Source organism: Sphaeramia orbicularis, chromosome 22 (assembly GCF_902148855.1).
Source record: "Sphaeramia orbicularis chromosome 22, fSphaOr1.1, whole genome shotgun sequence".
Taxonomy (NCBI): Eukaryota; Metazoa; Chordata; class Actinopteri; order Kurtiformes; family Apogonidae; genus Sphaeramia; species Sphaeramia orbicularis.
This window is the reverse complement of record NC_043978.1, coordinates 51,118,336-51,146,246: the sequence shown is the minus strand read 5'-3', so window position 1 is coordinate 51,146,246 and position 27,911 is coordinate 51,118,336. Positions and strand designations below refer to the sequence as shown.

General features: G+C 39.3%; 1 protein-coding gene across 1 annotated transcript; it reads left to right on the top strand.

Moving 5' to 3' along the window:
* The first annotated feature begins 1,730 nt into the window (after positions 1-1,730).
* On the top strand, positions 1,731-27,911 carry tmem229b (transmembrane protein 229B). The gene is made up of 2 exons (XM_030127370.1): positions 1,731-1,786; positions 26,733-27,911. Exon 2 carries the CDS (start codon positions 26,775-26,777, stop codon positions 27,360-27,362), a length of 588 nt encoding a protein of 195 aa, XP_029983230.1. The 5' UTR covers positions 1,731-1,786; positions 26,733-26,774; the 3' UTR covers positions 27,363-27,911.

Sequence of the window (27,911 nt, the reverse complement as noted above, 5' to 3'; positions counted from 1 at the left end):
GTCTGCTCAGTGGACTGCAACTCTCATTACCAACACAAAAATGGTGCAGAGACAACACCATGTGTGGAAATAATGACACGATTCCAACGGCATCAAAAAATTGCCACTGCCAGTACTGCGTTTTGTTTTTGTTGTTGTTTTTTCTTTTTAGCTTACTGGCAGAAAGGCCACCACCACCACCACCATCACCAACCATTCATACAGCAGTGTGAGTAGTGGACTGATGCACTGGAACCAAGGTGGGTGACCTGTCTTGCCCAAGGACACAAAGGCACATAACTAGGACAGAGTGGGAGTTGAACTGCCAACCCTTTAGTTACTGGACAACCCGCTCTACCGCCCGATGTGTTCAGAGCTAACCTGAAACCTTAGCAACATGGTGATGCAACAACAGCAAAAACACATTTCTTGTTATGTAATTATACATAAACAAAATTAGAAATATTACATCGAAGCGAAACTATTACATAGTCCTAAATCCCTCCAAGCATTATATAATGGACCTTAAAGTAGTTTGTGGGATGCTTAGAAGGGAAATTTGGTACAACACAGAGTTAGCATGGTTAGCTAGCACTAGCTAAGCTAACTGGCTATTGTTTACAGCTTTTTACTTGTCAGAAATGGTGTGTTAAGAACATAGTTTTTCGATTTTAATGTTCGTCATAAGGATGTACATTTAAAGATGTTGATGAATTCTTTTGAAAATGACCTGCTAACAGCCGTGTACATTACGCTAAGCTAAGTGTAAACTGCTGAATGCAGAGGGTAACCTCTGTGTCTGTGGTTGAGCATTAGTTAAACATGAACATGTGAAAGGCCATGTTCAACAGACATGTGAATCCTGCTGACGGTCCAGTCCCAGGCCGGTACCAGTGCAGTCTCATGCCGGTACCAGTCCAGTCCTAGGCCGGTACCAGTCCAGTCCTAGTCCGGTACCAGTCCAGTCCTAGGCCGGTCCCAGTGCAGTCCCAGGCCGGTACCAGTGCAGTCTCATGCCGGTACCAGTCCAGTCCTAGTCCGGTACCAGTCCAGTCTCATGCCGGTACCAGTCCAGTACTAGGCCGGTCCCAGTGCAGTCCCAGGCCGGTACCAGTGCAGTCTCATGCCGGTACCAGTCCAGTCCTAGGCCGGTACCAGTCCAGTCCTAGGCCGGTACCAGTCCAGTCTCATGCCGGTACCAGTCCAGTCCTAGGCCGGTCCCAGTGCAGTCCCAGGCCGGTACCAGTGCAGTCTCATGCCGGTACCAGTCCAGTCCTAGGCCGGTACCAGTCCAGTCCTAGTCCGGTACCAGTCCAGTCTCATGCCGGTACCAGTCCAGTACTAGGCCGGTCCCAGTGCAGTCCCAGGCCGGTACCAGTGCAGTCTCATGCCGGTACCAGTCCAGTCCTAGGCCGGTACCAGTCCAGTCCTAGGCCGGTACCAGTCCAGTCTCATGCCGGTACCAGTCCAGTCCTAGGCCGGTCCCAGTGCAGTCCCAGGCCGGTACCAGTGCAGTCTCATGCCGGTCCCAGTGCAGTCGGAATGCCTCTGCTCCCTGAGCCGCGGCGGTGAAAGGGTTAACCAAAGATGCCAGAAGTGCTGGTCCTGTCTGAGCATGTGCCGCCGCTGCCGCTGCTGCAGTGAAGTCGAATGTGTCCATTTCCACCGGAGAGAGCAGAAACACCGAGGAGGAGGACAGGACGCACCGGGAGGAGACAGCCGGCCACCGACACAGCCTGGGCAGTCACACCGGGGGATGAGCCGGACTGAGCGGCCTGCATGCTGACACAGAGCCGCAGATCTGAAGGTAAGAAAAACACACAGAGGCAAAGCTGAACCTGGATGATTCATGTCCATCTGCAGAAGAATGACTGCAAATGACACACACACACACACACACACACACACACACACACACACACACACACACACACACACACACACCAGTCTGTTTACATGTGTGGACTAGCTCCATTTGTGGATGATCTGGTTGAATTCAGTGAGATTTACAAGCCTTACTGAGTGTGTGTTTTTTATTGTAAGTTTGCGGCTGAACGCTTGTTTTCAAACGCGTCCCAAATGCGCCGCAGTTTGTCCAAAGTCCTAAATAAGTGGCCAGGGTTCAGGGTCTGGAGCTGCTCTTGTGTTCCTTCGTGTTTTCTTCTACACCTGTTCAAATGTGGACAGCTCAGACTCAGGACCCTGGTGTCCGGGGCTCTGGGGTCTGCACTCATACTTCTGTTCAAGGGGGATTCATGTCCAAGTGACTGGAAGTGTCCTGCGTCGGTGTAGTGCGAGCTTTACTGATGATTTGTGGAGAAGTGTACCGCACTGCACAGGAGGAAGGAGGCGTGATGCTGCAGCGGAGTCCCGGCCGGCAGCACCGGGCCTGCGCACTGGCCCGGACTGTCCACGGACAAAATAAGATGACTTTGTGCATCCAGCATCCAGACATAGTGTGTGTGTGTGTGTGTGTGTGTGTGTGTGTGTGTGTGTGTGTGTGTGTGTGTGTGCAGACCAGGACTCCCTCTCCTTCACAGATGTGTTTGGTGCTATATGGGCCAGTGGGTTGGATTTCCAAAATCCCTCATCGATTTATTCCATATAAGGCCTGCGGTTCACTATCATTTGGGGTGAGATAATCCCTGCTGCTGCCTGGTAGCCTATATCCCCCCTCAGCTTTACAACGCATTGACATTTTGGCCCTATTTATAACCCATGCATCAGCCTTCACCAGTGGCGGCACCAAGAGGGGGGCATGGGGGAGCAAATACCCCCCCAGTCACAACCTTTACCCCCCCACCCAGATTTGGGCAAATCTTTGGGAAAATTCAGGCAACGAAGGAATATGAAAAATCCGTCAATGAAACATAACACATTTTGATCCACTTATAATCCACCCAGGGCAGACATGCAGAGGTTGTTTGTTATGAATAATATAGTTCTAGGTTCATAATGATGTGTGTGCCTTCAGTTCTGGAATGGATTCATACCTCCGCTTGTATCGCATTCATCTTTCTTCTACACAAGAAATGTAAAGCAAAGAATTAGCACGAGTAGCATAAGGACTGTTTTTTATGTTTTGAACCCAACTATTAATTACAAATAGTTTTGTTAACTGTTCAGGTCTGTTTTATCACTCAGTTTAAATTTCTGCTAGAAGATTATAGCGGTCGGTATGAAAGTGGACCTAAGCCTACAGATGTTGTCAGTGATTATATACATGTGCATGTAGTGGAAGCCATTGTATACATACGTTTTGTTTGATTAGTTGGTTAGGCTATTAGTTTTATTTTGTTTTCAACATTTATTAACTTGCATACATTGGCACTGCTATTTGTTTGCTGCATGTTTTTCTGATGTGTTTAGAGAAATATGTGAAAGTAGATTGTACCAATTAAATAATCATAACAGAAAGTCTGAGTTGTTCATGCTGTAGTTTTTAACAAATGCCTTGAATACATTAAGTATTACCTGATTTTACCTAAAATTGCCCTCTATATAAAGTGTAACTGATAGGCTATTCATTATGTATATATATATATATATATATATATATCAGCCGCTAAAGCGCAAAGCGTTAATTTTTTTGTCCGCCCCCCCCCCCAACATTTTCATTTGCCCTCCAGTTGCCCCCCCGCTTTTAAAATCCTGGTGCCACCACTGGCCTTCACAGCTAGGAATCCTAAAGTGACCAATGCAGAAATCCATCCAGCCACCTCAGATATGTAGACTGATTTAAAGCCAAAATTATCCAAATGGAGTTTTTCTGTCTATTCACTGAAAGAAGAGGGATTTTTATATATTAACCCTTTCATGCACACTGGTCACTACAGTGGACAGCTATTCTACAGCTGTTCTCCTGTATATTCATGGATTTTTTTATTTTTATTTTTTTTTTTACACATATCTTTATTAAAGTTTTAAGACACTACATATCTTTTCTTACATGAATTGGTAACATTATGTAGATCTCTCCTGACCATAAACCCCCAGAATCACAAGCCCTCCCCATAGTTTTCTCACAATTTATCAGTAAATACATGTTTCTGTGCATCAAAAATGAAACATGTGGTGTCCAGCTGAGTGGACATTTTTGCAACTTCATGAAAAATAGGTTCATAAGATTATTTTTTCATTATTCTTTTTATGTATATATATATATATTTTTATTTTTTTAAATTATTTTTTATTTTATTTTATTTATTTTTTTCCATTTATTTTTCAGAAGAAAATTTTCAATCGCATTGTTTTTTTCATGCCTAAAGAGGAATAAAAACACTCAGGAAAAAATTTTGATTAAGGTTCTCTTAATTTGTGCATGAAAGGGTTAAATTAATGCAAAGTTTACATCACTAAATAGGCTAGAGGGAGTTTTGACAACTATGGTCTCATTGATAACATTTGCATCCACTTACAGTTGGACAAACCCAACTTTTATTATGTTTAATAAACATTATAATGAAAGAAAATGACATGGGAGTGGGGATACTTTGAGAAATAGCTCCGACTCGCTCTAAATTTAATATAAACACATCACAAATTTACCCCCCCAAAATTCCAATGTTTTCTGAGATGATGAAGTATTACATTTGTAAGAAAAGCAGAATTTGACAGGGGTTAATGTATGTTGATGTTAACCAGAGAAAACTCACAAATGTACAAGTAAAAAACATGTCTGGTTGAGCAGTTTGTGTGTAGGGCTACAATAGGTCTGTGGATCAAATGAAGATCTTTTTGAGGTAGAATCACAATCCATCATGTGAATCACATTTTTGTCACCTCTAATAAAATCTTGGGATGTTTTCACCTAGTTTTCCCTGGTTTCTTTAGGCTTAGGGTGTGTGTGATGGCGTTTCGTTGTTATCTGACCAGAAACTCTGCAGTTTTGCATCATTTTAGACCAAAATGCTCATAATATTGACAAAATTTATATGAAGTACATAAACACATCCACATTTTTGTGTACATAAAAGTTCAGTATTTCCATGAATTACCCACACTATCTTGGCCTAATTTGTCCTGCCTGAGTTTTATAATGAATCTGAGACATTTTCACACTCGCTTAATAAGCCTTAAGTAAATCTTTAAGTCAGTCTGGACTTGTTGGACTTCAGAAGTTGAACCCACAGCTGAAAAATGTATAGTAATTGTTTCTCATTGTGTCTTCAGCAAAACATGTCAAAAGCTGTGCAAGTTATTGCACATGACTAAGACTGAACACCGTAGTGCACAGAGACACAGCAGAAATAAATTCACTAGTCTAACAACATTAATGTTACAAACCCATACATTAATACAATGTGCTCTGGAAAATATTGTGGGTACACTTATAAACAGGACATTTAAAACAAGCATTAGCTGAATGGAAAAGTTTTGATTGTGCTGTTTTTAATTTTTTTTAATGACAAAATCGGTAGGGTTCTGTACAGCAAATTAAGATGTATCACTATCTACATTAGCTTGAAGCTACAATGTAGCTGTCCAGAGTTTGCATCACAAAAAAGTTACAGCGGCAGTACTTTTTTGGGAACGTGATTTCTACTAACCTTCCAGAATATTGTATTCTAAGTCTGACATAAAATAAGACTTTTACCCCCTTCTCTGGAGTGTGTTTACAATATATTTTCACACTGGATAACAACGCACACTCCCCCAGCTTCACTACAATCTACTATTAAACCAGCTGCATACCCAAACACCAGGGAAAAGCAACTAAAAGCCAAACTGTGGCTCATTCCCCAGTGCAACTAACTTACCGTTTAAGGCTAGTTACAAAATAAGAGTGAATCAAACCAACAAACTACAAACTAAACTTGACTGTTGAAAACAGAAAATGGATCTGGCTTCCCCACTGTTTATATCTAGTACTCATGAATGAATTGAAACAAGGAAATGAGTTGACACTGGAGGCTCCATAACCAAACTTTTTTTTTTTTAAATTTATTTATTTATTTATTTTCAATTCTCAAGTAAGTAGTTTTGAGGAATAAAAAAAAAAAAAAAAAAAAAAAAAATTAAAAAATCTGATAATTCCAAGGGGATGTGGACCCCAGTCTCTCATGTTGTAGTCCTGCACATGACCCAGTCACTTTACACTGATGAGCTTTCCTGGACTTTATCTGTATTTATACCTAGCATGGCTTCTTATTACATCTTCTCATAAATATATAGTTTTAATCTAGGAAAGTGTGAGTTTTTCATGAAATATCAACACCTTCTTTCTGCTTAATTTTTGTAGCCAATAATATCTTATTGTATTAAAGTCCACCGCGGTTGCTTTTTTAAAATAAGTTTTGAGAGGTAACTAAGGTTGAATGTACTTTTATTGAAAAGGTTCATAAAAAATCTTGCCTATAGTTTATATGCATTGCAATAATTAAGTCAGAGCTCTGTACACAATTTATTTAATCTTGTAAACAGTGAAAAAACTTCTTGTAAATCTTAAATCTTATAGAGTACAAATGAATAAATTGTGCCCAACAGAATGACAATAAATGTACTTTTCTTAAAACATCATTAGAGCCTCAGTTTATCTAAGATAAAAATATCCTCTGTCGGTATTTGGTAAAGTTAATGTAAGTCTTTTTTAAAAATATTCACAAATCAAACATAATCTATCAATTACTGATACATTAAAAAAAATGTTTTAGAACTTTGAAAAATGTGTTAGTTTGCTGTGTTTTTTTCAGTAACCTACCATTTATTTTTTACAGGTTACATGTATGTGGTGTTTATTTACAAATCTATAGAACTCATCTGTGTTAAGTTTTAAGTGCTGGGTGAATTTCGAACACATAATTACATCAAAAGTTTGTGTACTGTAGTTAATAGCTAACATATAATCAAAGCAAAACTCTGCCTTGACCAGCACAACCTCTCACTAATACATAGCAGGTGGAAGTTTAGCCAAACACTCCTATTTTTTATCACCTTATCTTTGGTGCTGAAACCTTCATGCAGCAGCCAGCATCAATTATGCATTGTCAGAGATTGATTATAAAGCTTCTCTGTCTGATAACAGATTAACATGCACATGCATCCCTCCATTAAAGGCATTACTTTCCACAGCGCTATGATTGACCATGTCAGTAAATCTCCAGCTTTCTCTGTAGCTGCTCCAAGATTTCTAATCTACGGAGCATGACCCACATGCTTTTCAGGACAGAGGGCTTAGCTCCAGTGTCTTAGGGTCTTTCATTAAAAGTGCAAAGAGCTCAAGAGCTGTAATGAATGTGTGGGATAGGGGGAAGCGATGGAAAAGGAAAGGAAAGGAAGAGAAGAAGCTCTCAGAATCGGTCCAAACTGTAAAGGTCAGTCTGCTTAATGGTCATTTTGTACAAATTCATTGGGTGATTCTTAAAAGCAAACAGATGGGCAAACTGACAGGTACAAAGAGAGTAAAAGCAGTACGTTACAGAGAACAAAAGTCCTTCTGAAGACCTCCCCCAGCAGCTTAGATAACCCTGAATAGATTAAAAGTCAGGCGAGGAGATTACAACAAAATGTGCTCTTACTTTCAAAGATAAAGCAAATTGCACCAAACTGGAGTGAACACTGCACTGTGCCATCCATCTGAGGATAATGGGCAAAACGAGGCTGTAGCCATGGAGTCAGCACTGGGCCTGCCCCCCCCCCCCCCCCCCATCTAAAGTATTTATAAGATTACTTAGGAGGGTTACTGAAATCAAAAACTAAAGTAAATGACCAGAGAAAAATCAAACTATAAGCACATCATTTGTGCTGAAAGCTACTGATTACACTTGAAACAGGAGAGTTTGAAGTTCTATCATTGGATGTTTACTGGTCAAATGCATTCTGGGAGCTGCAGTTTAACATAGTTATTCATCTTTTGTTGGCGACTGACTCAGAGTTTGAGTTAATCAGTCTTTCTAAAAACTACTAATTTGTAAAACTGACTCCAAACAAACATAATATAAATAAACTACTGTGATAATAGAGCCAGTGGTAGTAGTAGGACAAGGAGATATGGCCAGAAATAAAAGAAAAAAAAAATCTAATTAGTCCTTATTGGTAAGTGTCACAATATCGCTTCTGTCAGTCTGTCCCAGGGCAGCTGTGGCTACAAATGTAGTTTACCACCACCAGAGTGTGAATGTGAGAGCGAATGAATAATGGGTCAATAATGTAAAGCGCTTTGGGTGTCTAGAAAAGTGCTATATAAATCCAATCCATTATTATTATTATTATTATTATTATTATTATTATTATATCTTTATGTCTTAATGTAAAAGACTGCAGCAGGGAGGTTATGTGATCACTTAGTGGGTTTCATTTCAAACCTTTTACCATGGAAGAGTATGGAATGCGGCACAGACAAAGCCTTTGGCAGCAGAGCCATGAAAAGCGGGAGTGGTAGGATTTATTTATTTATTTATTTTCCTTTCTTTAACATTAGAGAGCAGTTAACCCTGCCCTTTGTTCCAGTGGACATGTCAGTTACACAAGTCAGTAGCACCAACTGACACTAAGCAGGAGAACAAAATGGATGGAGTTTGTTTGTGGATTAGTAATTTGTTGAACAAAAAGATGAGTGGGCTGCTTTGTTTTTATCTCAAACCAGGATTTTTTTTAAAATTCCAACCCTGAACCCAAAGAAACAGTTTAAGTGCCTACATGTAAAAAACACAGGAAAACAGTAATATTCATATCCGCTGAATCCTCCTGAGAGACACAGTGGGGCTGGAGGCTATCCCAGTTTGCATCAGGTGGGGTAGATCCTGGATATGCCAGTTCATCACAGGGCAAAAAAGTCACATACACAACGGAAATTTGATATAATTGTCATTTGTTTTATGTTCTCACTCATTTCTTCCTGAGATTTGAGTCCGGCTTTCCACATAGTTTGCTGCTGAGACAGAGACAGACCTCAAACAAGATCAGTTTGTCCTGATCTCTGTGTCACTTGTAAACTGTGATCATGTTCACTTCTTCCATTGCCATTGGAAAGAATGCCAGTAATCTCCTCAAGACACAGGATAGCAAAGAAACTATGTGATACTGAAACAGGTGATAATTCTTTATAAACTGTCTTTTTGAGGAGCCATCTTTGAGCAAACCCCGGTTTCCCATTTGTAAGACTAGCAATAGATCCATTTGCCCCCATTGGTGCTGAATTTGTGGAGGTTAAACATTATTTTGTGTGCTGTCTCGGATGTAAATAGCAGAAAAACTGCAGTATTTGCACCCAAATACAAACAGAGTATTTTTGTTTTTAGTTTAAGTTCAAAAACTAACTGTAGAAATGGACTACATCACTGCATTATGTCAGTCAACTCCCTAGAGATTTGACTTGTATTTGATGTCAGGCTCTATTGCATTTTATCACTTTACTGATTGGACAGCCTCCTGATCTGTTTATGAAATTGAATATTGTGTTGATCCAAGTTATTGGACTGGTGCATCACTTACATTATTAGGAACATGAGTGTTCTTCAAAAAGTGTATCATGTAAATGTAAACCATTGTTACTGATGCATTTTCTCAACACAGCTAGGGACAAAGAGTTCTTAACCTCGGGTATCCTCAGATTGGTTTTCTTCCAGATCAATACAGCATTTTGGATATGAAGCCTGCATAGAGTCCTCCCGCCCTCCCTCTCCCACCACTCTGCCGGTTTTGTTCAGGCTTTCACCTTGTGGATATAGAAAGGATGCCTACCTACCTATAAAGTTATATGAGCCTCTGTTGGCTGGGCTGCATCCAGGCTTTTAGTCTCAGCCCTTATGGCGTCTCTCCAGCTCAGTCTCTACTTGTTTGCGATACCCAGGTACTTTATGGTGCCCCCAGGGGAATCTCTGGATTCTTAGAGGTAGTGTGGAGGTAGTAGAAAGGGAAAGGTTTGCTAGTTTGAAACCTAGCAGTGGCTCAATGAGTAGGACTGGGAAGATTGAAACCAACACAGTGCCATCAGAAAAACCTTTTACAGGTTTACTCCATTTGGTGGAGTTTGATGTACAGTAGAGAGCTGGTATGATCATTGAGACCCCCAAGGATTGACCAGACTCTCAAAAAGGATGGAATATCATATGCTGCAGTAAAACGCATATGCTGTAGAGCAGGGCTCTCAAACTCATTTTCTTTCAGGGGCCACATTCGGCCCAATTTGATGTGCAGTGGGCCGGACCAGTAAAATAATAGCATAATAACCAATGAATAATGACAACTCCAAATTTTTGTCTCTGTTTTTGTGCAAAAAAAACCCCATTAAATTATGTAAGTACTTACTTTCAAAAACTATCCAAACAAAAAAGATGTGAATAACCTGAAAAAACTGAAATTTCCTAAGAAAATTAAGTGTAATTTTAACAATATTCTGCCTCAACTTAACATTTCTACATGTGCATTCTGGATCAGATCTACAGACACTAAACACTGAGGAACAGGCAGAAAAGAGTTCAAATTGGGCTGAATTTTCTTTAGATATTTCAGGTTGGTCATTTTTGTTCAGGTTATTCGTATTTTATTGTTACAGGATAATTTGGAAATGTAAATATTTTCATAATTTAATGTTATTTTTTGCACGAAAACAAAGACAAACATTTGCAGTTGTCATTATTTATAGACATAATGTAATATTATTTTTTTCCCATCAAACCCAGTAGTAAATCTGCAGTCATTCTTTTTTGTCAGTTCTTCTGCTGTTATTATTTGACTGTAGATCATATTGGTCTGTTTGTGGAACCGACACTAAAATGAGTTCCACAGCCTTGACTGTGGAATTTTGGCACTTTGCAAATTCATCCCAGGGGTTGGATTGGAACCTCTGGCGGGACGCATTTGGGCCCCAGGCCGCATGTTCGAGACCCCTGCTCCAGAGGTCAACTGATTGGTGATTTAAGGCTTACATATGTATTAAAGCTAATTTGGAGCAGGGAAACGTAATCACTGATTGATGAACCAGTATCATCCCTGCTCCTCCTCTTGAAATGTTGACAATGAAAACACATTATGCATGTCAGAAATTAACTTTCACTTTATTTGACCCTTTGCTTAAAGTAATGAATACCTAATTAATACTACTTACACATGTAAGTAAATGAATTGGAATCAATAAATATCAAACTAAGAGCTATTGTTTTCCCTCAGTATCTGTATTTTTCAATTTCAAAGCCAAATATTAACCATGGGCCAGTGTCAACAGTAACTTCTTCTCATGCAATAATTTTGTAAAACTGATGAATCAGTGTATCTCTAATATGAATGCCTACAGTCTTTTTCACAGAATTCGAGGCTCTGAACTACATGGTCAGTTTAAAGCCTGCCCTTGCCAGTATGACGAACAACAAACTATTGTATCACATTATATCAGGCAGACTTCCTCTTGATTATTCAGAAAATGCAGCAAAAAGTTGTAGCTGACATGTTTAAATTAAAATTCCAGTGTGTGAGATTTATGACTCTGGAGTATCTTACTACATAAGTGGAAAATCAATCAATAATAAACCAATCAATCAATACAAATACATTAATAATATACACTGTGATATTTTCATAAGTGTATAATCATACAACATTAGAATAATCCTTTTTTAAATTTTACATTGAGTGCAGTAAGTCGCGGATCTAAAGAAATAATTAGGGAGAATTGGATTTCAGAAAATCACTTACAAAAGACAACAAATCATCTTTAAAAACTGGCTACGTGTGACCATGGAAATGCAGTGACTATGCTAAGCTAAGCTAACAGAAGGGCTGCGAGAACAAGGCAACGTGAGCACTGCAGCGCAAACACTTTTGCTCGCTTATCTACCTCATTAATACCTCATGTAAACCTTTATTCGGGTTTAACATTTCCATGTAAACAGAAGAGAAAATACTTTAGTTCTGAATTAATTTCTTCTGGAAAAATAAATCGGATTTAAAATAACATCATGTAACCGTACCCATTGATACTAGAGCCGAAAGGAAAGGAATTGGCTGTGTCCTAATTATGTGATCTATTACTAGATTGTCCTTATGGATTATTAGATTGAGAAACTACCCAAAGGATAACAGGTTAAGTGAAAACACTTATTCCTAACATCCCAAGTCGTTCAAATAATGAGAAAAACACAAAGAAGTACCAGACAGTGGCCATTAAATGTACAACAGACCAAATCCCAAACCACATCACCGCAATTCAAGTAGTAAAACTGTAGCAAAAATAACTCCCACATCAAAAACAAGGACTGGAGCTGAGGCTATTCTTCATAAAAAGAAAAGTCTTTATCTGACTTCTGTGTAACATAAGGAAAACTATTCACAACATGACAAGAATGTGAAAATCAACAAACCTCGTCAACATTATTCACTTGAAGCATGTTATATTAACACATGGTGGCCTTTGCATTATAGTTATGCTGAGTATAGAAAGTTATTATTAATAACACTGGTCAACAACAAATTTATTGTTAATTGGATAATTTTGGTGTGCTGAATCCAAAAATCACATTAATTTTGCTCATTCAGGTCAACTTTCTGAACTATGCTACATATTGGCTTTTTAACATTTTTGCTTACATTTATGGGCATTTTCACATCATATGATACAAAATTCTTTCACATTTCTTGCAATAAACGAGTTCTGAAGATTTTACTTTTGCCAATTTATGATTAATGTTTTTTTTAACATTACAGGTGAATGAAATGGCTTCGACTAGAAGATCTTGCAAAAATTAGCCTGACGTATTCTGCTACATCTGCGCTGAATACACCATTGTACCTAACAAGAATCCTGTTAGAAAATTATTTTTTTTCTCTTAAAACCTATTTTGGGTGAGAACTATATAAAAAGTCAACTGATAAAGTCACAAAAATGTAATCAATTTTGTGAGAAGATCAAATTTTTCAAAATGAAATTAGCAAAAAAACCCTGACCTGATTGAGAAAAACAGATGTCATTTTTGGATTTAGCGGTGCAAAATGGTCCTAATTCAGTTGGAAAAACCTAGACAACTTGCAAAAAACATTTTTTTGTAACCCAGTGTAATCATTCAGGAATGAAGACTAAATAGTTAGAATACTCTAGTAAATGGTATTTTAATATTTGAACACTGTTTGGATTAGCTGTTGTGATAATTTCTGAACGCACTAATTTTAGCACTGAAATAAAGTGGGAAGTGGATAAGTGCATGCATTATAAAGTGTTGTATGCAATCCATATTTCTGTGGACAGCTTATTCCTTCTTGATAGAACAAATAGAGCAGATAAGAGTGGGTTTCAGCGTCATGCAGTATCTGACTAAGACTTGCACGAGCAGCAGAACACTACATGTGATAGTGTTTGGGGCTATAGCCAGCTTGCTGTTTCAGAGGTAATTGACCTGTCTTTGCAATTGATTGCGATCAGTTTATTTTGTGCTGCTGTGGAAGGTTCTTCCCCACCTCCACTGCTCAGTCAATTGTTCCTGCCCTCCCCGCCTTGACATGCAGCTCTCCTCCGCTTATTCAGTCAAAATGTCAATTTATCTGTTTTTATTTATTTATTTATTTATCTATTTATTTATTTATTTTTAAAAATCTTATTGATTCACATTCAGTTTATAAAATCAGTGCCAAAGGTCACATCTTTAGATTGAGTTTAGATCAGGGCTTGCAAACACATTTTCTTTCAGGGGCCACGTTCAGCCCGATTTGATCTCGAGTGGGCCGAACCAGTAAAATAATAACAGAATAACCTATAAATAATGACAACTCCAAATTTTTGTCTTTGTTTTAGTGCAAAAAAACCCCATTAAACTATGAAAATACTTACTTTTATAAACTATCCAAATAAAAAAGATGTGAATAAGCTAAAAATACCTGAAATTTCTTAAGAAAAATAAGTGCAATTTTAACTCATTATTTCTACATGTGCATTATGGATCAGATCTATAGACACTATACACTGAGGAACAGGCAGAATATTGTTAAAACTGTACTTAATTTTCTTTCGACATTTCAGGTTGTTCATATTTGTTCAGGTTATTCATATTTTATTGTTACAGGATAGTTTGTAAATGTAAATATTTTCATAGTTTAATGTTATTTTTTGCACTAAAACCAAGACAAAAATTTTAAGTTTGTATTATTTACAGGCAAAATGTAATATGGTTTTTTTAACATCAAACTGAGAAAAAAATATGGAGTCATTATTTTTTGTAGGTTATTATGCTATTGTTTTCCTGTAGATCATACTGGTCTGTATGTGGAACCTGAACTAACATGAGTTCCACAGCCTTGACTGTGGAATTTATGCACTTTGTAAATTCATCCCAGGGGTCGGATTGGAACGTTTGGCGGGACACATGTTTGAGACCCCTGGTTTAGATTGTGAATGACAGTGGTATAAAACTGAAAAGTGGCAAATACAGTATATGCATTTTGTAAACAAAAATGAAAATTATTGGTTATTCCGTTGTTGTTTTTTTTGTTCGTTTGTTTTTTCACGTAATCAGTGAGTATATACACTTAAGGAAACAGACTAACAACAAAAAACAACAAAAGAAAGAAAGAGAGAAGAAGCAAACAGGAGAAATTAGTAAATAATTTTAATGAGGCATCCACATTCCATTTGACATTATTGACATTACAATACCGATAGTGTGTTAACTTTGTTACCTAAATGTCCAACATATTATCTACATTAACCACACTATTTACGTACTGTACATATAGCCACAGAATTTTCATGTCAGCTGCATTAGCACATAAACTACGTACTTAATGACTTTCATATTGATCTGACTTGAAACAGCCAAGACTATTGATTTTGAATGTATCAAGGATGGACGGACACGCACTGACTGTACAATCACTTAACATACCTTTTCACAGAGATGTGTTGACATCTAAAAAAAGTGTTTTTCTCTGGCAACATTACCATTACTGGTACATTAAAAAAAGCAATAGTAGAACAAAACGTAGAATGATACTCATAAATACTGACTACCCAGTGGCGAAACATGCTCCAACACCACTGCATTTAATAATGGAAACTATGAAACTAGGAGTAAAGAGATTCTCTGTTTCATTTAAAGGACGTTAAGTCAACAGGGATGTTATCCGAGAACATGTGATCCATAGACACTAACATGTGACAGGAATCTGGTTTCATGCACGCTAACCGGTTTCAACCTCAGGGAAATGGTATCGAGTAAAACCTGCAGAAGCCTTGACAGGTGGTTGTAGGTTTTCCACTTTACCCAAACTCCTTGAGTACAATAGAGGGTCTGCACGTGACGTCACCATGAGCGGAAGTCACCGCGGTTCCGTCCACTGAGTGGCAGAAAGAGGGAGATGAGTAGCAGCTTTGGCTTGAATACTGTGAAAACTTTAGAACAATCTAAAAAACGGGGAAGAACTGTTGTGCCATTGATCGCACAAATAGGTTTAAAAAGCACTCAGAGCTATCGTTTTAGCGGAGACCTAAAGCCAAAGACAGAAGAAGCAGATGGATCGCTGCAATTCAGAGAAAGAACTGGAATCCAGGCAACAAAATCTGGATTCGTGTTGGGTAACGTTAATTTATGCTGTATTCTTGTGTAAAATCATACCTTAAATTACGTATCGTTTTGGCTAACGTTCCTTCTTAGTAAAGCTCTTAATGTTAGCATCTGTCATTTAGTTCTATATTTCAGAACTGAAATGTTTTTGTCTTCAGTTGTGTGATTCTGAACCTTGTGCTCTACATAATTTGTAAACTAGCTTAAACTGAGGCTAACCTAGTTTTCCAAATAAGGGGGTACTCTAGCACAAAGCTGTTGGATCTGTGTTGGATCCAGTATTTGATGTGAACTCTCCTTAAATCTCCACAGTACCAGTAGATCATCCACTCACTTGGGTCAATACTAAGGGTTCAACTCCAGTAAATCAGTAGTGAACTGTGAGCACTACTGCTGGGCCTTTACCTTGGAAATCACCGCCAAGAAAATACGTCTGCACTGACACAAAACCTCCAAAACAATAGTATGTTGAATTAAAGCACTCATCAGCTGGAATCCTCTAATTAACCATGACGAGGATGTCAACAACTCTTTGGGTTTTGGATGCTTTCAGCCTTTGCATTGTGGATTTTCCCTGCGTTGAACTCAGGTTCATATAAATGTCAGGATAGGTGATTTCTGTCCCAGATCAGTGTTGGTAGACCACTTGTTGTTTGGTAGCTTGTATGGATCCATGTCCAGTCCAGTTGTCTTTAATTTCATGTTATATTCCACATTTTTCCCGGTCTCGCTGTAGTTACTGCTATGCTCCGTCATGTTGAGCCGGTTTGTTTTTGCCACTCAGTCTGACTAAGAGGATCGTGGCCCAGGAGGGAAGTGTCGTATGTGCATTCCATCTATACAAAACATAGTACAATCTACACTACTATACTCACTATTAAGTTGTAGCCAACTGTAGTTAAGTCACATACAGTTGCTAATTATACGGCTAAAACATCCACAATAGTGGTGTTTTCCTTTTGTGGGTGGCAGCAAATGTCAAATCAATACTTCAAATGACGTCATTAGAATAGGAATGAGCTGCACTGCGTTACATAATCATTTTTATCCGTTGTTGAAATTAAAATGTATATGAATGTTAGCTACAACGGACCATACTCAACTCTACTGTATGTATTTGGCTTTTTTGTGCTGATACATTGACAGTTGTACAAAGTCTTATTCAAAAATTAATATTTAATGGTAATTGCAGACAACATCAGTGAATAACTTTCCAAACATCCTCTACAGTTGAACTGTTAGTGCTGCACCTGCTGCTATTGTGTAGGCATTAAGGTGTTATCTTATTGGTGCATAAAACAGTGCTTGTACCAAGTGTTATATTGACACGAATATGTGAAGGAAATTTCTGCTACATGTCAGACCAGGCAGGTGTGTTCCATGAAATCACACAAAAGCTTCTTTTTCAATGTAGATGAGTTTTGTTTTTGTTTTGTTTTTATTTCATTGAACCTCCCACACAGTGGGTGACTTTGGCCCATTGTGACGTCATCTGCACACTTTCTATTAACATCTCTTACAGAAACCCACTGATGCTTCAACAACATTTGAAACCTTTAATTATGCTTTCCTCATCTTTTCTTCTTCAAATATTGTCCTCCTGCATTGTTGCTCAAATTCCCTAACTAGCTTTTCCATGACAGTTTTAACATTGTGAGCTGTTAACAAGCTCTCACTTGTTTACGTAAGGACAAAAGGTGCAGAAAATCACCCTGAAATCTACTGTACTGAACTGGTCATGAGACATGGATGTCCACCAGCATGCCTCTTGCAGCTGCCGTTTCCATCGTTGGTAGTGAAGCGGTTAGAAGGTCACCTTTGTCACTGGCACTTCACTGCATTGGATACTGCTGGTTTCTATGTGATCCACCGCAGCCTCCCAAAGTGACCTTCCTAAAGTCTGCATAGGCCTGGAATGACTGCCACAGCCGGGGCCAGTCAACTACATGAAACCCGGATTATATTGTGATGTGAGGTCAGCAGTGTGTTGGGTTTCTGATCTAATCATGGTGTCAAAGTTCACAGCTGTCAGCATGTTGTCAGTACAGTGCAGGACTCTCAGTGTGTTGTTACTGTTGTTGTTTTTTATTCAGCCTTGGCTGACTTCCATATCAGTGCATTTTCTCCACACTTGTCTTTCTTAGCCTCCTGTCAGATCTGTCAGCCTAGTTTTCCAACAGAACACACAGTTAAAATGCTTGTCCTGCTTTCCTTTTTTTATATATATATATTTTCACTCTTTCACTTTGTGTTGCATTTGGAGACTCACAGTCAGCATCTTCCCTCCCAGACCCCCTGGTGTTTGTCAGCTCAGACTCCTTCTTCTGAGTTCATACGGCATCCTGCCTGTGCCGTGTCTCCCTGTGGTCATTGGAAGGATCGCAAAAACAACCAGCTCTATCACATGTGCCATTCCCATCACCATCAAACTGTGATGTCCTGTAGTGGGGTTCAATAGAGTGCAGCGGTGAAGCGGGTCGCCGCAGTGAGAACGGGCGGGAGCTCGGCCAATCAATACTTGAGAGGGAACGCTGGTGGGGTTGTGGACGATATCCTACTGCAGCTGCAACAGCAGCAGCAGCATCAAATAGCAGCCAGTGTGTGAACTGTGTCATGCTGAGGACACAAGTCAATAGATTTGCCTAAATACAAACACTGAAGGGGTAACCGGATTATCGGTCGGCCAAAGGTTCCACACTCACCATGTGACCCCCGTGACCCTGGTTTGAGTCTTCCTGGGAACATTTGTTGAAAGTTTTCTCCAGTATATCTCACCCCTCTTTTCTGTCAGCTTTCTGTTTGTGAAAAAAAGGAAAAGAATCACCTACAGCAGCATGAAGTTAACTTATACCTTATTATATTACTATTTACATAAGGCACAGTTACAATTTAAGAACACAGTATAATCCAGCCGTACACGTAGTATTAGTAGGGTTGTATTTGACATCTAGTAGGTCACATGTTACTAATATAGTTATCTTGACTTGTGATTGGAATGCACCTTAACACTGCATGTCACCTCTAACGTGCGGGAAAGGACTTGCTTGCTTATACTCAGACTCATTGCAAAGTAATGAAAATCCAATTCTATTAATATCATACCAATGTATGGGTCAATATTTTCAGTGTATAATACACTGATAAAACATAACTATGATTATTTTCTATTTGTGTAGTTTGATCCTCCCCAAAATCATAATTGTAGTGTGTAAATCTTGCAAAAAATAGAGAACAAAAGCTGAACCTCACGACAGCACTCACCTTTCCCACATGTACGGTGAGGACCCAATGGGTTTCTAATTAGCAGAATAAAATATTTCACAATGCTACAGTATGTTTGGGTTTTTTTACAGTATTTTTTTTAATTAAAAAATTAATAATATAATTTTTTCTTACTAAAGTTGTGAGAATCACATCACATATTAATGAGAAAAAGATTTTTAAAAAATTCTGACAATTATGAAGAAACAGAAATAAAGATCAGAAATTTCTAAAAAAGAAACAAAATCACAAATTCTTTGAGATGAAAAGGTCAGTATACACTGTTACCCTTAAAGGTGAAATAAAATAGTTTTACCTCATATGAAATGATTGTGACAATGGGATTTATTCTTGATAGATAAAGTGTAACTGGGACACAGTATGTAATCAGAGTACCTGGTCAAAGGTGATTACTGATGTGTATAAAGAGGAATAAAAAGAGGAATATGTCTGAAAACAAAATTATTCCAACTTTATGAGTAACAGTATACTTTATGACATTATAGGATTTTGGTTTTGCAATTGATTTCTCTCTCTCTCTCTCTCTCTCTCTCTCTGTCACTTGAAATGTATGTGAACACGCAGCGTGGGGAAGCCCCGCCCCTCTGCGACAGACAGCGGACAGAGAAGCTGCTTTAGACTCAACACACATCAGAGTCCTGCACGGGTCCACCACTTTTCCAAAACCGGCACCCACCCGTACCCCCGTACATTCCACCTACGGCCTGACCCGTCATTAAACCCATCACCCACACAGTAACTCACTTTTCAGTTCCCGCAGGTCCCTGACCCGGTGCAGGACTCTGACACGCTATTACAGAGAAATGTGTACGGTACATAATCATGGTGTTTTTATACCGCCATTTTCTTTTACATCCCTATGCAGAACAGGAACTTATTTATTTAAAAAAGCTCCCGTTGGGCCTTATGTGTGCACGTGCCTGTTTTATATGATTGTATACAAGTAATCAAGGGATAAGAAAGGGTTCTGTTGTTCAGTACTGAAAGTGTTATGTTATCCAGTTCAGTGAAATAATTTGTTCCTGCAGCGCACAACCAGTGCTCTGCCTTTACATATAATTAGTTAATTCGCACCAGTGGTCACATCCTCATGTCTGCGTAAATGCATGCTGTGGAACAGGGAAAAACACAGTTTGTCATTGCCAGATGATGTTCAAGATGTGTTAAAAGCATAAGCTGTTATAAAAGAGGGCAGAGCCACCATGACATCCCCTGTTTTGTAGCGAGGAATTCATTTTTTGGTTGTTGTGGTGCCTCTTTGGAGCCAAGAACGAAGAATATTTGGACAAAAGGAGGCGGGGAGAGTGTTTTTATTTTAAAGATAAAAATGTTTTATTCAATAAACAGAAGCTGTCAATCCCACTTGTCAATCACCAAAGCCTTCTATCAAGCCTAAAATCATATTAAAGGAGGAATAATGTAAAGGTGGACCAAAACACTAATTAGATGGGCCAAATAAAATGAATGGTGCCAGAAGGACTGTTGATATACAATTACTAACTCAATTTTTAGACAGAAGTTCAATGTAAGTGTATGGAAGCCAACATTTATTGTCATTAGCAGCATTACATTTAAAGATATGTCGAGCCTTTTGGTAAAACCATTTTAAGAAATGCAATGCAACAGTTTCTAAACCCTTTAAAAGAAGGTGCAGACTGTTTTTTGTACATGAAAGATTTGTGTCTTAAACAAAAGGTTAGCAGCTTTACTAGTCCCAAAGGTATTTTTACATTTCATAGCCTTTAGCAGCTGAGCTACCCACTCAGCAACTGTTGTGACATCACAGGCCAATGACAGCTCTCCTAGCTACAACCAATAAACCTAACTATACTTAAGATACCTTTAAATCTTATTCTCCTCTGCAACTTTCAATATGAATTCAAGAGACTAATACTCGCTGAAGAAAATGTACGTCATAGTTTACTTTCTTGAGTCAATAAGTTAAGTAACACTGACCCCAGTTGTCCTGGATGAGGTGAAGCAGAGCCTTGATCCCTCAGAGTAAAAGAATAAGCAAAATGCAATTAAAAATACAAAATCACTTTGCATCAGTGTAAAACATCCATCCATCAGTGTGACATTAATTTCAACAACAATGTGTGAGTTATTTGGAAGATCTGTTGTAGGCCATCCTGTTGCTAATGAAAATAAAGGGGTGTGATCTAATGTTCAGTCACGCATTGTGTTGCTGTTTTTACAATCTGTGTGTACCATTTAATGGTTGAGATGATTTCCTAGCATCTGTTTATTGTTTTATTACAGCTTTATAGTCGGAGATTATGTTTCAGTCCCCATTCCTTTGTGTCTGTGGCAGAAAAGATGTTACTCACTCAGTTCAAGTTTCTTCTCTGAATAAGTAGTGGCCATTCATTCACTCTTTTCATCTGCTAGTACAAGACATTGAAAAACTTGTTGGCTCTGGTTTCATGACGCAAACAGTTTAATTTGACCTGTTGTATTGATGCATTGTAAAATGTAATGTGTATAAGACTGGTAGAATGTAGGAAGCCTTGGACCATGTCCACATTTGTTACGTCTAATATGACATGCTCAAAGATGAGGCACTGGTGAGATAATCATTGAACATGGGAGAAAAACACTTCCAGACACCAAATATAGATAGTTGTGTAAGTGATATGGACAACAATGGAGTGGCAAATCTCCCACACATTATTGTCAATACTTACAGTGAAGAATAATTTCCCTTTTGCTAAAATGTGAATCTGACTTGACTCTCTCCTGACAGCACCATTTTTATTGCTTTTAATGAATAGTCAGGTTGAACCATATAAAACACATGTAAGGATTTGGTGCATTGTTGATTTCCAGCCTCAGATGAGTTTGTACAACAGCAGCGTTGTTCTTCCACCTTTGTGCATCTATAGGGCCTTTGGCAGGACGTTGAGTTTCACACAGCTGAATATCGCATTCCAATTTTTTTTCATCATTAGCAGCTTAGTGGGCATGGGAGTGCTCAACAAATGGTGTCTGTGCAGGCGACAAAGAGGAGGAGGCGAAAGAAAAGAGCAGGGAATTGAATCATGAAAAGGGGGGAAAGGTGTGGAGAGAATGAATGCATGTGAGGGTTACACTAGAAAAAGCAGCAAACACACAGAGTGTTTGAGTATCACATTTAGGCCCTCAACTAATGATTATTATTTTTCTTAAGTAACAGATTGGTGGTTTGATCTATGAAATGTCAAAAAATTCTCAGTGTTTTAAAAACCCCAAGATGATGTCCTGAAACGTAATCCTAAACCGTTGAGTTTACTGACATAGAGGAGGGAGAAACCACTAATGTTGAGATTTAAGATGAAGCCATTGCATTTTTGACATCAACTCGTTTTCCTTCAAAACACAAAACAGGGTATTTTTTCCCCATAACTGAAGAATTTCTATGCCAAATACAGAGAAATTGACACAAAATATAAAGTGATGATGTGATGACATTTTATATGCAAAAGGTTAAAGCAGCGTATGACTTTCATCACCAATTTGATGAACAACTTCGAAGATGACTCAGATGATCATAAACACAGTCCGCGTGTTTACGTAACAAACCGAAATGTCACTCGGGCCTTTTTGGAAATTTTGTCGCGAAATGCATTGTGGGAATGAGAATTCCATGCAGCAATTTCGCTGTCTTTTCACGAGTGCTGAACCCAAATGTGGCCTTTACTTCCATCCACCGACTAGACTCATTCTTTAAAATAACCTTGGTGGACTAGAGAATTTTACGTTGTAGCGATCTGGCTTATTTTCTTGACGAATCTGTGAGAAACTGCTTTTGCTTCCCACAATGCACTTCGCGCCAAAATTTCAGAAAAGGCCTGAGGGATGTTTCCGTTTGTTCTGTAAACAAGCGGACTGTGTTTATGATGGCGTCATCTTCAAAGTTGTTCACCATGAGGGAAGTTATTCAGGTGCGTAAGCACAGAAAGAATAATGGATTAGTGATAATTACTTAATCACTCAGGTTTTACAAGTTTGAAAAGAAGTCATACGCTGCTTTAAAGGTAAAATTTCAATATTATAAATACCACAAGTTTTTTTTTTTTTTCCACGTTTAGCACAAAAGTACAAGCTAATTAGGATTTTGTAGTCAAAGGTCAGGGTTCCCTCAAAATACATCTTTGGCCATAATTCTTTATATGGATAACTTTATATGATTTTAAAAAAATATATATTTAATACTTACAATGCAAAGATTGGGCACATCTGGGTATGTAAGTTTCTGTTATTTTGTTTTGATTGCGACTATTTTGTATTTCCAAATATCCTTGTTTTACCTTGCATTATGGTTTATGTTTCATCATTGTCTACAGTGGTATACTATAATAAGGAACTAATGATTGTTTTCACAGCCAGAAAAGAACTCACTAAGGCTTTGATCGTTTTAATTTTGTTGATTCATTTTGTTGATAGATTGATTAGTTGTTCAGCCTGTTAAATGTTGAAAACTGGTGGGAAAATCTTGTTTTCAAAAGGCAACATGTGTTTTATCTGCAGCCCAAAGATATTTCGTTTATAGTCATAGTGGGGGAAAGAAACCAGAAAGCATACATATTTAAGAAGCTGAAATCTGACTTAATTTTTTTTTTTTGCTGCAGCTGTGCAACAAAATGTGCAAAAAAATCCCCCATCTTTTTTAACTTATTAGTATTGTTTGGTGATGTTTCCTGACATAAAAGTCACAGTAAAAAATCAGCCCACAAAGCTCTCCTGTAATAGTCAACTTGTGGGCTGTTCTGGAGTAGTTAACCCATTTATTTGACCCAGTCCTGCTAGATGGATGAGACAAGAGCGAGTGTTTCCCAGGGAAGCAGTGAAAAGATGGTGGAAAGGTTTAGGGAGGTCAGCTGGTCCAGAGCTGTGGCCCAGTTCCTCACATGAAACCCTTGTTCCTTGTTTGGCAGAAATGTGCTAATCCCCATAGGCCCACTGTGGGCCCCAGCCAGCCTTTGAAGACAAAAAGGGCCAAAAAATCAGCTTTTGTTCTTCAAACAATCTTTTGTACTCCTAACCTCTCTCAGTTCTTGTGTTTTACAGAGCAGTTATGATCCATTGTATAATTACTGCTGTTATGACACAGTTTCCTCTGGAGGCATTGTATAGTTTGAGATGTACACTCAGCGGTCTGTAAACTCCAGTATGTGGTCTTTGAACTCCTCCGTATGATGCTGTTTGCCTTCAGGGGTTTTTATTGGACATGCAGCAGGATTAAAAACAGTAGAAGGATCCAACCCTGCGTGGGCCTCCTGACACCTGATACAGAATCCTGTGTGTGCGTCAAGCAGCAGGATTTGGAAAAAGAGCACATGATGTAGGCAGTCAGATGATAAAGCTATATATTACATAAGAACCCCCCTCATTTTGTCAGTAAATAGCATCAGCTTAGAGCAGGCCAGTGAGTAAAGTGCTCTGCCGTCTTCAGTTTCATCTTTCTAGTGTAAATCAAATGGTTTACTGTCTTGTCCTTGTTTGAACTTTGGCTTGTTTCCATTAGCAATTGAATAAAGTTGAACTGAGTTGATATATTGTGTCCATTCACTTAGGGCTGTGAGATATGAACAACATCTATATTCCCAACATACGGCATTTCATATCCAGACGTAACACGATGCAGCACATTTTCTGTAAATTCAGTGAATGAGTACTTGTACAAAAAGTGTACATATAATTGATGTTATTTTAAAAATAGAGAATTTGTCAAGGTTTAGTGGGAATTGTGTGAAAGACACAAGATGTAGAGAGTTTTTCTGGATTTTGACAGGAACACTGCATGGTGCAGTGGCTTCAACGGACATTACTTGAACATCAGTAATTTTTTGGGGGGAATCTCAGTTCTAATTAACTTTGCTTCATGTGAAATCTTGCCCTGAGTTGAAACATTTTTATTTCACACAGCCTATTAGCATCACTTGAAATGTTTCCAGGTTTTTGTACTGACCGTTTATGCAGTCATGCGGCAAAAGAAATTTGCTCTGCATTTCATTTGAACTAACAGTTAGTCTGAAAAAGTCAGAAAAAAAAACTTATGAAACAAGTGAAACAAATGCTGATGTACCTTAAGCTGTAATACTGCTGGTGGCCACTATATTTTGACTCCAAACAGGCCAGGCTTCCATAGACCTCCACTGAAATACAGCATTGATTGAACTAAGCCAGGGGTCAGCAACCCTGGTCCTACAGAGCCACTATCCTGCATGTTTTAGATGTTTCCCTCTTCCAGCACATTTGATGGTCATTATCAGGCTTCTGCAGAGCTTGATGATAGGCTTATCATTTGAATCAGGTGTGTTGGAAGAGGGATACATCTAAAACATGCAGGATAGTGGATCTGGAGGACCAGGGTTGCTGACCCCTGAACTAAGCAAACACTAAGTCATTTTTTTCAAGGAGTCATTCTGGTCTTATTTGTTTTACTTGGACCCAATAAGTGATCTGATGGTTTGTCTGTAAGTTATTCCTCTGGTTTTAGAGCAAATAGAGGGCTTTGATTGGCGTTTCTACTAAGTCAGATATCTGAAACTTCTGTTTATCGAATGAAATATTTAATATGTGACAGCTTGATTAGGGTGGCACAGCGGTGCAATGGTTAGCACATGGTCCTGGGTTTGATTCCAGTGCTGGCTGGTGTGGGCCTTTCTGTGTGGAGGTCCCACGTCTGCATGGGTTCTCTCTGGGTACTCCGACTTCTGTCCACCATCCAAAGACCTGCAGCTTAAAAGGTCACTCTAAATTGCCGATAGGTTTGAATGTGAGACAAGTTTGTCTCAATGTATCAGCAATAAACTGGAAACACATCCAAGCTGTCCCTCAGGTTTGCCTACTGGTAGCCAGGATCATGGCACCAGCACCACTGCAACCCTCACAAGGAAATGGATGGATGGATGGATAACTTGACTGTATTTGTGGTATGTGATAAATTATAAATGTTGGAGACTGTTATTTTGTTGTATCAGTTAGTTCGTGTTCAGCATTCATCCGATGCTCTCCTGTAGCTCCACCCTTTGGTCCAAGTATGGCTCCAAATAGCCAACAAGCTTCAAAATGGCAATTCACAAACCAGTATGAGACATGATTAGGGATGGGAATTGAGAACCGGTTCTTTTTGAGAACCGGTTCCCTGTAGCTCTATTCCTTGGAATCATTTGCCTGCCTGCTTAACGATTCTGCTTATCGATTCCGCCTTCGTTGCGCATGCGCGATGACGTCATGCGTACGCTGCATTGTTTTGGTCAGAACATAGCCAACATGGTGTTGAAGCAGAAACGGTCTAAAAAGACGACACCAGGTCCACTTACTTGGAACATTTGCAAAGCTTCCATGTCTTCAAATGGGTGGAATCCCTCCAATCTGCTCAAACATTTGTCCACAGCATGTGATTCATTTACAGGAATGTCACGTATTTGATACGCTACTTAGCTGCGCTTGTGAATGTAGCAGCAGAGTGAATGCCGGGCTGGTTCCGGTGCGGGCAACAAACGTCATAACTCCTCAAATACAAGTTTCCGAAGGTAAGAAGGGAAAGGAAATGAGGTGTACAACAACGGGAGATGAGCCCAGCCGAGTCGAACCGGTTCCACGTAGTAGAAATGCGGCAATAGAGGAATTAGTAAAACATCTTTCGTTTCACTTTCACTGTACACCCCCCCCCGAACCAGGCCCGGCATCATCTGTTATTATTTGTACATACTGTATATGTTATATTTTCTGTGCAGAGATGGAAATATAAGACAGTTAATACAAACATACCCGTTTGTAGTCCTTTATTCCCTCACCCAATGAGAATCGATAAGAGAATCGATAAGGAATCAGATCGATAAGCAATATCGATAATGGAATCGGAATCGTTAAATTCTTAACGATTCCCATCCCTAGACATGATGGCTCTTCCTATATCTTGTATTTTTCACAGCCCTTCTTTTGTTTTGTCATTTTCTTACACATTTCTCTCCCTCTCTCTCTTTTCTCTCCTTTCAGACCTGCATTTTATGAAGACAGATTGAAAATTGGACTTAAAGGATGGTGACCCTGGAATCAGAAGAGGCTCCTGTGCCTCTGACGGCATTGTCACGCTGGTATCTCTACGCCATCCATGGCTACTTTTGTGAGGTCATGTTCACTGCGGCGTGGGAGTTTGTGGTCAACTGCAATTGGAAATTCCCCGGCGTCACCAGCGTGTGGGCTCTTTTCATTTACGGCACCTGCATCCTTATCGTAGAGCGAATGTATCTGAAGCTGCGCGGCCGCTGGCCCGTGCTGCTGCGCTGCATCATATACACTTTATGGACGTACCTGTGGGAGTTCGGCACGGGGCTGCTGCTTCGCCAGTTCAACGCCTGCCCCTGGGACTACTCTGAGTTTCGCTACAATTTTATGGGACTGATCACAGCTGAGTACGCTGTGCCGTGGTTCTGCGCCTCCTTCATTGTGGAGCGCCTGGTCATCCGCAAAACACTACGACTACGTTTCCACGAGGGGCCGGAGGATGGCTGGTCAAACCATCGACTGGATGCGGGGGGTGGAAGAGGAGCAGGGGGAACTTTGGGGGGTGGGAGAAGAAGGGAAGGGATGGGAAATAGTGCTAATGGCTACCTTAAAGGAGAATGAATGTGGTAGAAAAAGAGGCAAGGATGCAAATGTGAAAGCAGCCCAGTCGCCCTGCTCCACCTCTTCTACCCTCCTCAAGCCTCTTTTCATAAGCAGACCTCCACCATTAACTGTACGGGGGAAGCAGATCGACAGTTCTGTAGACTGGGCTGGTGTGCAGAGGTGTGTCGAATACTCCAAACTCAAAACAGCCAAAAAAACACAACTCACTGAGGCTTCAATTGCCCACTCACCCACTGTGTCCTCAGGCAGAGGGGACACGCTCTGTTTCATGCTGCTGTGTTCACTGCGTCCCATAATGCACCCACCCATTTCCACGTGGGGACCACCTGAAGGAGATCACAGTCTTCGAATAATATCAAAGGATCTTTGACCAGCTGGGATTACACACCAGTTTCTCCATGTCCCATCCAACTGCAAACCACTTGGGATTAAAAAAATAATAATAATAAAATAAAATAAAATAAATAAGTAAAGTTGCTGAGAAGAACCAGATTCAGGAACAATGACAGCATTTCTGATTTTTGAGGAAGAATCAGTCTGAATGCT